Raw genomic sequence first — 14308 nt, 5'->3', positions numbered from 1 at the left:
TCTGTCAGGATTTACAATTTGGCCTTTGTATTTTCATTTGATAAAATACGAGATTGTCTGAAGATTTATGGCACTGTCTACAATGTGAGGAGGGATACATGGTTAGAGGAAAGTTTCTTCAGTAAACTAAATGGAATCATGATAGCTGGAGTGGACTCAGAGAAGCATATCCCTTTGTGGCCACAGAACTTACGTCGTAACATATGAAAATACTTATTCAGTCTGTAACTCAATGGAGCATTTAAGGGATTCTTGTGATTACAGAAGGCCTGTACACCTTCCTAGTGAAACAGCCTATCAGCAGATAAAACATACTGATAAATGTAGAACCATTTTGTCAAGCTGAAATGAAGTCATAGCTTTGCAGTTCAGTCAAGAGAATCATGTACACTGAGTAGAAGACACGGTCATTGCAGTGAAAACATGTGAAGAGGAAATTGTGAGCGAATCGGAGTCAGCTGTACCACAAACTGACGAACTTGATATCCTCCAACAGTGTCAATAAAATACGACTGACCAGACAGAAACAAAAATGAAAGCAAATAGCGTGGATCAAACTGAAGAAACTCAGCAATGAATCCATGAAGTACACGTGAAAGGTACCGTTAATCAAGAAATAAGTTAGCTGTCGAGAACTGTGGCGAAGTAGTAGGAAATTATGCACACTACAAATGAGGAAAAAATTGGTTAAGGTATGAATAAGTTACGAAGAAACTGAAGCAAACACAGATGTGATAGTAAATCAGTCTGCAGACTGAAATAAAGGAGCTCCCTGTGGTTGATGATACATAAAACAGCGATACGGAAAAGAGTGGCCTGTCTGGTTGCTACCACAGAGAGACCCAGGAGCAGACAATGAACAGCGACATAAAAAAAAGAGGAAAGAGACAGAGAGGATGTTGACACTTCGGTTTAAGAAAAGGAATCTAAGGACGAAAATGAAGATCAAGTAGACATATCAGTCACAGTTGTGTCTACACAAGAGTATGAGGATGTGGGACAAATGAATCATAAATATAGATCCTGGGTGGATGAATGCCCTCATGCAGCAGGAGGTATTTTATAATTCTTTTAAAATCCACCCCCAAACACACTAGGCTTCAATGAAGCAGACCTGTACCACAGCCAACAATAAATGTAAATAAATTAATGAGGAAATGAGAAATAATCATTACTTGCCAATTTCTGTGTAGCAATCCTACAAGAAATTTGGAGTGACAAAATCCAGGTTACACCCAACAAATCTTAATCGAAAATCACTGGTAGTGATGGTGGCAGGACATGTACATTAGCGTGAGAGAGAGAATTCTATTTTCAGAAACAGAACTATTGTATTATGGCTGTAGAATATCTGGACTTTTTCTGACATCATAATAGTTAATACATATACCCCTTCTGGGTCAGGTAGCAAAACAGGAAGCAAAATTTTTTGGGACAGAAGTATACTTGTTGTGAAAGTATCCACAGGAAATTGCCTTAGGTGGTGATTTAAACTGTGAATTAAATGTTATTGGTCAATGTCTAAACTTCAGCGCTTCATCAGAACTGAAAACACTCTTTGAAAGCCTTGGTTTCCACAACACATGGAAAGCAAATGATTAGATTAGATTAGTACTTATTGCATAGATCATGAATACAACACTTCGTAATGATGTGGAACGTGTCAGGTTAATAAAAGGTGTCTATACAAGACTGTAGATTGTATTTTATTGGTCCTGTTGTCTACATAGCAGCTTATGCATAAGACATTGGACAATTCAAGTTATAAATATACAGGCTGAAAGTCATTTCAAGGCATACATATTTAAGCTTACAATAATATACTTTACACATAAGTATTTATATAACACATTTCATAAATTTAAATATTCTTCAATGGAGTAAAATCAGTGATGCTGTAAATATAATACCAAACTACAGAATATGTGATGTTTTTTTAAACATCTTTTACATACTGAAACACCACCAGATCAATTGAAATTATACTCGACGTCGCTCATATGGGTCATCAGGCACATTTTCTCTGGTGTATTGGCAGATATTTGCAATTTCGTTTTTACAACATGTAGCTGGAGTTGGACAAACATATCCTGCTCATCAGTTCTCCTATATGACGCTCAGTGTTGACAGAAAGTGTTGGTTTGTTTCACATTGCAAACAAAATTTTTAGATTGTAATTTTATGAGCACTTTTGATAGAGCATTAAGAGCATTCCGAAAGTAGTCTAGTGCATTATTCATTTTATCGATATGTATTTACAGGAAGAGTAAAATATGAAGAATAATCAGTACACCAGCAGCAATTGAGCAGCACTTGTGCATGGCAGTAGCAATGAGCATGGGCCAGGGCAGTGCTGTCACTGCTGGAGTACTGGTTATTCTTTGTGGTTTACTATCCTTGTTAACACACATCAATAAAGTGAATATCGCACTAGGCTAATCAGGAATCACTCTGTTGTATGGAGATGCAAAATTCCACTTTAAAACTCATTTTTTTTTTTTTGTAATGAGAAAAAAATCGATGCTTTCCATCAATGCTGTGTGTTGCATGAAAGATGTGATGAGCCGTATTGATTTGGGCTGAATCCAGCTACACGTTGCAAAAGCGAAATTGCAAATATCTGCTGAAACACCAGAGAAAGCGCACCTGAGGACTCTTTGGACACCCTGTACACACTGTTGAGTCACATGTATCATGTTACAGTAAACTTACGATAGAACAAATATGATTGTGGAAACTACAAGTAGTCTGATGTAGTATCTCAAGATAAAAAAATGTTTTTAGTAATTCTGTACCTTGACATCGACAAGTCCTCTGTGTTCTGTGCGGAAACCTCCAACAGCATCCAGGGCCTGCTTCATTTCAAGACTGATGTGAATTCTCATTGCTGTCAACAAAATAACAAAACACAATTTTCTGACAAAAAGCTCATTACATTTGAAAGGAATGGTAAAGTAAGATTTATGTTCAGAATCTATATTAACTTTCATAAAACTAAATTTATTGTAGGTAAATGTCATTCTAGTTCATAAATTCCAGTCAAGACAATAGCATAAATGCAGCAGATTGAAAAATCATTGCATATAAATGTGATTTGCTGTGAGCTATTTCACAGTAAGAATAAATATTAAAGGTAGACATTAAGTACTTCTGAAAACCAGAAAAAAGTATGATTATTGATATTTTTATTAGATCTATCAACTACATGCAAAACATGCTATCATCAGAAATTATTTTGTGACATCAGTGTGATTGGAGATTTCAAATAGGTGTTAATTGGCCACTGAATATTTCAAGTGTTGCATAATCCTGATCTGCTTATCTGCTTAGTGTTAATATATCAGGGGCCTTATTACTCAGTTATCCTGAGCTGTGACTAATACATCGTTATACAGGTTACAGGAAATCTAAGTTCAATTTTTATGTGAAAAGTAAACAAATTAGAATTCTATGCGAAGCCTCTCTAAAAACTGTTTTTTGGTGTGCTAAGCCTTTTTCAGCCAACAGTTCTTTAACATAAAGGAAGATGCCAGTGTGCAAGTAAACCAAAAATTGAAAAATAATAATATTTCTGAAGTCACTGTGTGTTTCATCACAGTAGTATTGTAAGCAAGAGGCACCACATCACATATAGATGGTATCCCAGGAGGAGAAGTCAATATTCAGGGAAGTAACAGGAATGATCATTTGAAGAGAAAAACCTTCATGCAGACATAATTTGCCTAATTCAAAATGGTTTCTGAGGAAGAACACATTTAATTTACATTGTCAGGTTTACACTTGTACAACAGCTAGTAAACATTACAACACATATTTTACAAAATATCAGTTGAAAAATGTGCATTTTTAACACATTGAAGCAATGTGCTGAAAATTCTGGTAGACAATGTACAATTACAAGCTTGATGTGTTGGGAAGCCCCACAGGTATTCTTTGACAGCAGTAAGATCTCTCTCATCACAGAAGTTATAAATAGACACAATATCTGCTTATTCTTCATTAGTGAAGCTGTGTGGCATTTCAGTCAGTGTGTGTAAAAACTCAATTAAACGATGCTTCTCTTTAATGAACTCTCAATCCTTCCAGCTATTTCACCACACCATGGACAGTAGCATTCTCAGTGGGATACTTTAGTGGCAGAAGGACTTCCTGAGTAAAGCAGTAAGCAATAAGAGATATGTTGGGCTAGAATAAGAAGTTGGGTGGATAAGACAAATGTGTGCATGCCTATATCCCAAAAATAAATGTACATTAAACGTTCTGTTTTGGAAACTATTCAGAATGGGGCATATGCCTATATGGAGGTTTTTGCTTCAGATCAGCATTCCTATTATATCCGAGAACAGTGACCATTCCTCCTGGGATATGCTGAATGTTATGTGTCACACTATGTAACAACCAACATTGATATTTTATTTGCAATTATGTGACACAAAAGTTAAAGGCAGTTATTGAATTACTGTACAGAGGACACACTGCAACTTGATGGATTTAATCTGGCCAAGCCTCAGCACAGCCAAACTTATGCTTAATTCTAGTGACCTGGGAAGGTGTACCAAGATCACATATGGACTGTAGATGGTGGGAACTGTTAAACACAAGAACCAGGTTCGACAATAGGGGTGACATAGAGAAAAATCCGTCTGGAATCAGGAGTTCAGAAGAGGAAATGGCTTCCTTTTTGAACATGATTAATATAACAGAATACAATGAGAAATATCAACAGAGTATCATGGTAACAACACATTATAAGTATGATACACAGCAAGCAGGTAAATCAGCTCAGAGAAAAAACAGAAATAAAAAAATATGATGACACTTATGAATATAACAGTTATAGTAAAAGGATTCACAATGGATAACTGGTGATAAAAGCTATCAGTTCAGTTACAATTGCAATACTATTGGCCTAAAATATCTTGAAGTATTATAATTATGTAAATAGTTAGTTTGTAATCAACCAGTAGAAGAAACATATCAATGTTCAACAGCATCTACGATTAGAAGAACTATGGCATCATTCTATGTTTTCATTTATATAGAAAAAGTGATAAATAGTAAGATAAAGACTAATTATCTGAATTATTGGTGAATCGCAAGAGATAATATCAGTCTGAATTCTCCAGTAGTTAGGGGAGACAATTTCCTATAACAATGACACTACATGTACATAGACATCAAATGATTTACATATGTTTCTTTTATAAGATAAATTTGCACAGTTATGAATAATGTTAAATCCAGTCTGTGTAGTGTAGCAATTAATGCAGAATCAACCAATTAATATTGTTTTTCTTGTTTTGATAGCACATACACAATGCTGCTTATATCTCTGCTGAAAGATAATTTATTTAAATCATTTTTGTGTCGCTGATATACGAATATTAACACAGATTTGTGACACCAGAAACCAGGGATATGGTACAGTGTATGTATACAAAGCTAAGATTTGGTAGTGGCAAGCCAATGTTATACAGTGGCTTGAGTGGTGGCTCAACCGCGTTCAATAGTGCTGTTGGTGCTCTTTAAAGTTCTGAGGTACTTACAGACTTTTTTGCAGTAGTCTTGCATGCAGCTTAGTAAAACTTACATCCTATGCTGAATACTGAATATCTCCCATGAACCACAAATATATTTTAGTGGCTAAAATGAGATTCTGCATTTTTTTAATTTTTGTAAATTAATGTGCAATTTAGTTTAACTGAATTGTGTATGAACTTCAGCATTCAGCACAACCAATCATTAGTGGTTAATCATGTGCCAGCTTCTATCAAGTCTGTGTTGCCTAGTTTCAAAAGATTGCTCTGCCTTCAAGTGAAGTGTAAAAACTCTAGTTAAAACTTACATCAATTAGCGTTGCCTAAATCAGTCCACATATGTGCTGAAATTTGCAGACTTTTCAGCCAGTCACTGTTAATTTTAAGAACAGACAATTATGATGGTGCATGGGTACTCCTAGTGTCTAGACAACACAGGACAATTTATCCATGTATTCACACTTTCCACCAGTATGGTGAAGTGGCAGTGAGCAAAACCCATTCAATATCAATGAACCTGTCTCATGTCCAGCATGCAAAGTCACAGCATGTGACACAAAGTAAACTGTAGAGCAAACATGTTTAAAAGATAGACGTAATCAGTACTTTGGATGTAGGAAAAGATGAAACTTCGTGCAGATTAAAACTGTGTGCCCTACCGAAACTCGAACTTGGGACCTTTGCCTTTCGCGGGCAATTACTCTGCCAACTGGGCTACTCAAGCACGACTAACACCCCGTCCTCACAGCTTTACTTCTGACAGTACCTCATCTCCTACCTTCCAAACCTTACAGAAGCTCTCCTGCAAACCTTGCAGAACTAGCACTCCTGAAAGAAAGGAAGGTAGGAGATGAGGTACTCGCAGAAGTAAAGCTGTGAGGATGGGGCATGAGTCATGCTGGCTAGCTCAGTTGGTATAGCTCTTGCTCGTGAAAGGCAAAGGTCCCAAGTTTGAGTCTCGGTTCGGCACACAGTTGTAATCTACTAGGAAGTTTCATATCAGTGCACACTGCACTGCAGAGTGAAAATCTCATTCTGGAAATATGAGAAGATTATTATCATTACATTACAGGATCTTGATGACTGTCACAGTGTAATGCCACAAAGACGTGATCTGGGCCCTGTTTTGCTGAACAGAATCTGCAATGGCTCCATGACCAATATAGTGTTCCTGCAACTTTTTAAGCAGCAAGAGGAATATCATCAGGAGCAGTTGGCACTGTTAGAACAACAACAAATACAACAGTGAAAGATTCAGCTGTTGCAGTAGCAAGGCATGAGAGCCACCCAGCACCATGTTGTGCCTTTCCTATGCCAAATTAATGAAAGAAAAGTAGAATACATATCCACACTGGATGCAACGTTTAAAGCTTTCCAAGTACACAACAGTACCCTATGAAATTCCGTTTCTTCCTTGGGCTGCTACAAATGGTTCACCTCTCATTTGTTTCTGGTGAAGTACTCTCTTCTCTTAAGAAAATGAATGAATTTAATCATGTTCAGTTATTAATATGGAATATCACGTAACTGCCAGACTAGCATCTTTTCACTGCCATAAGAGAGTCATAACATCTGTAGAGTTCTGATTTGTAAAGTCTCAGGAATGCAAATATTCCTGTGGGTAATCATAAGTTGGAGGCATCATTGTTTGCTCACTGGGACGAGTTCCACACCTATAGTCTATAGAGCATTTCCACATGAATATCAGGGCAGCCTGCACGCTGGGCAGCATTATACAAAGGTCATATCATGGAGGTTGATATAACTTAGTGAACTGAGCATCGAATTCCATCTTCTCTCAGGTTGTACCTCACTAATAGCCCACTGGTGTAGAAGCTTTTTATTTTATTGAAAATTTGATGGCAATAAATCAAGTGTGTACACTGGAGTAAAGTGTTCAGCATACTGGGAATACCAGAAGATCCCGAAGAAGATTCCAACAGGTGGGTTGAAATGTCTAAGAAGAAATTCAAGAGAAAAATGATGTGGCATAGCATGCTAGTAGATTTTTACCTCCAATGAAAATGGCCTTGAAAGCCTGCAGACTTAATAAACGCATGTACTTCCGGAAGCTTGGCTCCCCTGCAGTTTTCGCATACACACTGACAGCCTGTTACTTAGAGCAATTTGCAAATCAGTGGCCATGAGAAAAATGGAATAACTAATGAAGGTATAACATTCTATGAGTCAGAGAATTTAATGTCAGAAGTTTGGACTTATTAGGAAAGCTAAAAAATCTAAAATGGGAAATTCATAGATTCAATCTAGATATAGTGTGGACCTTTGAAGTAAAGCGGAAAGCAGCTAATGATTTCTGGACATACGAATATACGGTAACATCAAACATCAGCAGAAAATGGTATTTCTGGGATAGAATTCATTATGAATAGGAAGCTAGGGCAGAGAATGTGCTGTTGTGTACAGTTTAGTGGTATTGTTGTTCTCATCAGATTCAACAGCAGACCAATGCCAACAACAGTAGTTAAGATATATATACCAACGTCACAAGCAAAAGATGAAGAGATGGAGAAAGTATATGAGGGTATTGAACTGGGAACTTGGTGTGCAAATAGAGATCAAACTCTAATAGTCATGGATTGAGGAACTCAGTATGCAAATGGAGATGAAAATGTGATAGTCATAGGGGATTGGAATGTGGTGACAGGGGAAGGAATAGAAGAGGGGCAATGGCAAAATATAGGCTTTGCAGTAGCAATGAGACAGGAGGAAGAGTAACTAAGCTCTGTTACAAATTTTGGATGATAATAGCAAATACTGTAAGAGAAGAAGGTATACTTGGAAAAGACCGGGACACACAGGAGGATTCCAGCTGGATTACATCATGGCCAGACAGAGATTTCAAAATCAGGTATTGGATAGTAAGGTGTAATCAGCAGCACTTAGAGACTTAAATCATGGTATGGTTATGATTAAGAGTGGACTGATGTTTGAGATAATAAACCAGAAGAATCAATGTGGTAGGAATTGGAATACTGAAGACTCAGTAATGATGAGACGAATTTGATGTTCGCTGAAGATGTGGATACTGCAATAAGGAATTGCAGAGTAGGCACTCAGTTGAAGAGGACTGGCCAGCTCTAAAATTGTAATCACAGGTTTTGGGCAAACATAATTAGGCACAAGGAAGGCAACTGCGAAGAAGCCTTGGTAAGAGGAGAAATACCTCAGTTGTTTGACAAAACAAGGAAGTACAAATATTCACAGGGAAATACAGGAATAGAGCAATATACATTACTTGGGAATGAAACAACTAGGAAGTGCAGAGAAGCAAAGGCGAAATGACTGCAGGAAAAATGTTAAGAAATGGAAAAAGCAATGAGCATCAGAAGGACTAACTTAGAATACAGAGAAGTCGAAACAGCCTTTGTTGAAATTAAAGGCAAGGAAGGTGACATTAAGAGTGCAATGGGGATTCCACTGTTAATTGCATAGGGAAGAGTGGCTAGGTGAAAAGAGTACACTGATAGCCACAATAATGGTGAAGAAGTTATAGTCGATTTGGAAGATACAGAGTAGCCAGTATTACATTCAGAGCTTGAAAGAGTGCCAGAAGACCTGAGATCAAATAAAGCAGAAGGGCTAGACAGTATTCCATCAGAATTCCTAAAATCACTGGGGGAAGGGAGAGCCAAAGAACTGGCCAAGTTGATGTCTAAAATACATCAGATTGGTGACAGACCATCAGTCAGACTTTTGGGAAAATATCATCCACACAATTTGGAAGTAGCAAGGGCCAATAAGTGTGAAAACTATCACACAATCTGCTTAACAGGTCATTCATTCAAGCTCCTGAAAAGAATAATTTATGGAAGGATGGAAAAGAAAATTGGGGATGTCTTAGACGATAAGGCCTCAGATAAAGGTACCGGAGAGCCAGGTCTGACGTTGCGTTTTGTAATGATAGCAAGCCTGCATTTGACATTGCAAACTGGAGTATGATGTTCAGAATTCCAAGAAAAATAGGAGTAAGCTATAGGGAAAGACAGTTAATACAAAGTATGCACTAGAACCATGGAGGAAAAATAAAATTGGGCAACCAAGAGTGAAGGTTGTAATTAAAAAAACATGTAAGACAGGGCTGCAATTTTTCACACCTACAGTTCAACCTACATATCAAAGAAGCAGTGAGAGAAATAAAAGGGAGGTTCTAGGGTGGGATTAAAATTCTAGGTGAGAGGATGTCAATGATGAGATTCACCTGTGACATTGCTATTCTCAGTAAAAGTTCATAAGAATTCAGGATCTGTCAAATGGAATGAAAGTTTAATGAGTACACAATATGGATTCAGAGTAAATCAGAAAAAGACTAAAATAATGAAAAGGACCAGAAATAATGGTACTGAGAAACTTAACATCAAAACTGGTGGTCACGAAGTAGTTGAAGTTAATGAATTCTGTTACCTTGGAGCAAAGGACTCCATGATGGACAAAACAAGGTGGACATAAGACACACACTAGCACAAGCCAAGAGGGCATTTCTGGCCAAGGGAAGTCTAGTAGTCTTAATTTGAGGAAGAAATTTCTGACACTGCACTTCTGGAGCACAGAATTGTGCTGTAGTAAAACACAGATTGTGGGAAAACTGGAACACAAGAGAATTGAAGCATTTGAGATGTGGTGCTAAGAAGAATGTTGAAAATTGGGTAGATTGATAAAGTAAGAAATGAGGCAGTTCTTCACAGAATCGGCAAAGAAAGGAACATATGGAAAAAACTGACAAGAAAAAGAGAGAAGACATCAGAAAATAACCTCCAAGGTACTAGACGGAGCTGTAGATGGCAAAAAATTTAGTTAAAGACAGAGATTGGAATATATAAATAACTGAGGATGTAGGCAAGTGCTACTATGAAACGAAGAGGTCAATGCAGGAGAGGAATTAGATGCAGGCCACATAAAGGTAGAGTGCTGAGAAAACATCAGGGTAGAATGGTCCCTCATCCTCCAGTAAAAATAGCAGCACATCTGGAATCGATGAAAGATTGAATGATGAGGACCGACCAGAATGTTATCTCAGTCCCTTCTCAATTACTGCTTCCTTTTTCATGATCATCAACTCCAAAACTGCAGTCTGTTTGCTGTACAATTTTTTGGTAATCATTCGGTCCCTTATTTCATCCTTGCTGCCATCTGAACTTGTATTTTGCAGTTAACATTGGTATAAGTTTACACTGTCATAAGCTGCCTCTAAATCTGAAAATACTGTAAACCTCAATTTGTCTGTCTTTAGTCCTACATAACTCCAGAACCAAAACTGATTTTCCCTGTGATTGTCTTCTACCAGTATTTTCATACCTTTATCCATAAGTGATGTTAGTATTTTGCAACTTATTAAACTGGTTGTCCAGTAATATTCACACCAGTTATCATCTGCACTCTTTGAAAATGAGATTATTATAGTCTTCTTGAAGTCTGAGGGTATTCGACCTGTGTTACATGTCTTGCAGGTAAAGTGGGATAATTTTTTCATGGTTTGCTCTCCAAAGGATCAGACTGATTCTGAAGGAATATTGTCTATACCAGATACCTCTTTTCAACACATGTCTTTCAGTGTTTTGTCAAATCTTTATGCAGTATCACAATTTCAGTCTCAACTCCATCTGTTTTCTTTACCTTTCTGTAATATTATCTTCCCAATTAATTTCTTCTGTACAGTCATTCTGTATATTCCCTCCACCTCTTAACCTTCCATTCTTTGCTTAGAACTAAGTTGGCATAGGGGCTCTGGTATTCATATATATGATTCTTTTTCCTGCAAAAGCTCTTTAGTTTTCCTTTAGGTGTAATATATCTTTTTTTCCATGGTCATGTATTCTTCTACAAGTTTTCATTTCTACTCCAGCCATTCCTGCCTTGCCATTTTTCCATTTCTGTCAGTCTCATTTTCCAGATGTGTGTAGTCCCTTTTATCCTGCATCATTTCATGCTGTTTTATATTTTCTTATTTCATTGCTTAAGTTCAATATTTCATTTGTTATTAAGGAATTCTACTGGATCTGATCTTATTGTTAAGTTGTACTTTGCTACATCAATACTTCATCTCTAAATGGTACCCATTCCCTTTCTGTTGTACTCCTTGCCCTTGCTTCAGTCAATTGTTGCATAATACTCTCTTTGCAAGTTTCTACAACCTCTGGTTGTTTCATTTATCCAGGTAACAAAACATTTGATTCATCTGAAGTATTCATGTTTCTTGTAACAACATGATAAAATGTGGAAGGCCATCGTTCACAGTTAATTTCACAGAAATGATTAATAACACTATTATATCTATGACTACCATATACCTTTTGGCTCACAGCGATGAACAGAATCTATTATTTTAACAAATTTAGTGTATGCATTGATAAAAACATCATTACAGATAAACTTTCAAGTCCCAAAAATTAAATAAAAATGTTTATCAAAACGTAGAAGTATTACTCTTCACACAAGTTTATAAACAGAGTGTAACAATTTCACTCACTACAAAATTTATTTACAGACTGATTGTGTTTATTTAAATGTATTTTTTCCTTAATTTATTGGTCTCTAGGCTTGACCAAAACATTGGGGCATGGTGTCTCTTATTCTAGTATACATAATAAGCCATAAAACAGTTATTACATACAAGTTATATAGTTTGAATGATTTCTTTTGATGTGTTCATCATTTGATTTAGGCTATTAAAACTTTGTTTATGTCCTTCTTAGCTCTCATTTAAAAATTTGTTTTATTGACATATGCTCTGAGTTGACCACCGTGGTTTAGAAGTTATAGTCACTGGCTGAGGACAATCAGTTTGCTGGTTCCATTTCCACCTTTTGTAATTATTTATCACCCAAAAACGTTATTTTCAGAAGGATTCAGAACTTCATTTTTTTGTGGAATATGGGAATTTATACCAGAATGTATAAATTATAGCACTGTCTGCTGAGGGAAGCAAATTCAGTTCTGTACGTACTTTTGTGTGTGCTTAATAAACACGCTTTCAGTCTGAAGTGTTGGATCTTATTGACTACACTGATATCATAGCTGATCATTCTGAATTCTATCTGGTATATTTTGGTGAAGTTGCTATATATTTCTAAACCTATGTTTACACTGAGGTATTTGTCACGGAGATTTGTGCCCGGCACATGTAGCCGATGGGGTGTGGCACAAGTCGCAAGTGTCTGTGACAAGTGCGTGCAGCATTTTCACCAGAATTCTGAGAATACTCTGTGCTGGCCTGGCCTGTAGCCACTCGCTGATCGAAAACATGGCACAAATCTCTGATACATTTCTACTATGCATGCACAGTTCACAGGCAGACTCATTGCATTGCATCTTGGGTACAAGTAATCAGTTGTGTGTACAAGGAGGTTAGGTTTTTTAGTATTCTGTATCAGTCCTTAAATATCAATCTGCAAAGATGGAGTGGACAAAATATTATACTCTGAAAGTTATTAGAGAATTTCGCAAAAGGTGTTTGTTGTGGGATTGCACATCCCTTGATAACAAAACCAGGAAAGCCAAACGAGATGCAGTTCATGAGCTTGCGTTTTTATTCAAAGTTTCCGATAAGGAGATGGACAGTAAATTATGTAACTGGAAGTCACAATTGCTCAGGGAATTCAATAAATGTGTTTCTTCAAAGACATCAGGTTCTGGAAGAATGGAGATTTACTCATCAATATGACATTCCTTCGAATCATTGCTCTTCCTAAATGATATAAACAAACCAAGAATGAGTTTATTCACATTTGAGGTAAGTTATAGCTTATTTATTTTACATTATTTTTATCAAAAATTTTTATTTACATAACAATCAGGAATGTAATCATGTTGTTTACACCTGTGCATGGAAAAAGAAAGCATTTTCTATGAATCTGATATTCATCACTGAATTAAGCAAACAAATACTGCCACTCCACTTGTCCTTCGTTGGTGACAAAATATGCAGCAAACTCATCCGTCACTTGCTTCGCGTCTTTGGCAACATTTCTACCCGTTCTTGGTAGCGATGTGAGTGGTGAGTGGTCTCTCAATCTCCCAGGTTCTATTTTCCCTCATTCTATATTTTCATAATCGAAACTGTCTGGTGGAGAATAAACTATGTGAGCTTCTCAATTTCTTCTTAAGAAATTGTGGAGATAAATGCAGCCCAAAGTTACAATACTTGCATTCTGGGAATCGAGGTGAATTGGTTTTTATAGAACACGAAAGATTCATGATAATATGTCAAAGGCATTTTCTACAAGTCAGCAGGCTCTACTGAGCTTGTAATTATACATTCTTTCTTTGCTCCCTTTGTTATGACTTCCTGGGAAGGTCTTTATGACATGTTGTAACGCAAAGGCATCATCAGCAACAATTATGTATGGTGTAGGCACTGTTCTTCAAGGCAGAGATTTCGATCCTAGTACATGCAGATGCACTTAAAGATATTTAACAGAAATTATGACTGATAAGGAAAGAGAGGAAAGCTGAAATATGGAAGAAGTGTATAAAGGTGGGCTGAAGGCAATATTATAGAAATGGAAGAGGATGTAGACAAAGATGAGATGGGAGATATGATACTGCAGGAAGAATTTGAGAATGCACTGAAAGGCCTAAGTTGAAACAGTGGCCCAGGAGTAGACGACATTCTGTTAGACCTACTGATAGCCTTAGTGAGCCAGTCATGACAAAATTCAACCATCTGGTGTGCAAGATATATGAGACAGGCAAAATACCCTCAGACTTCAAGAAGAATGTAGTAATTCCAATTTCAGGTGTGAATAATATCAAAC

The 14308-nt window shown here is 36.8% G+C and overlaps 1 protein-coding gene across 1 annotated transcript in view; it reads right to left on the bottom strand.

Moving 5' to 3' along the window:
- Positions 1-14308, bottom strand: part of LOC126354404 (uncharacterized) — a 356054-nt gene that overhangs the window by 14180 nt on the left and 327566 nt on the right. The window contains exon 12 of the mRNA XM_050004016.1: positions 2796-2887. Coding sequence (XP_049859973.1) covers positions 2796-2887 — 92 coding nt within the window. The remainder of the gene's footprint in view (positions 1-2795; positions 2888-14308) is intronic.

The sequence above is a fragment of the Schistocerca gregaria genome, chromosome 3 (assembly GCF_023897955.1).
Source record: "Schistocerca gregaria isolate iqSchGreg1 chromosome 3, iqSchGreg1.2, whole genome shotgun sequence".
NCBI classification, from domain to species: domain Eukaryota; kingdom Metazoa; phylum Arthropoda; class Insecta; order Orthoptera; family Acrididae; genus Schistocerca; species Schistocerca gregaria.
The sequence above is the reverse complement of the archived record's forward strand: the minus strand, read 5'-3'. Positions and strand labels throughout refer to the sequence as shown.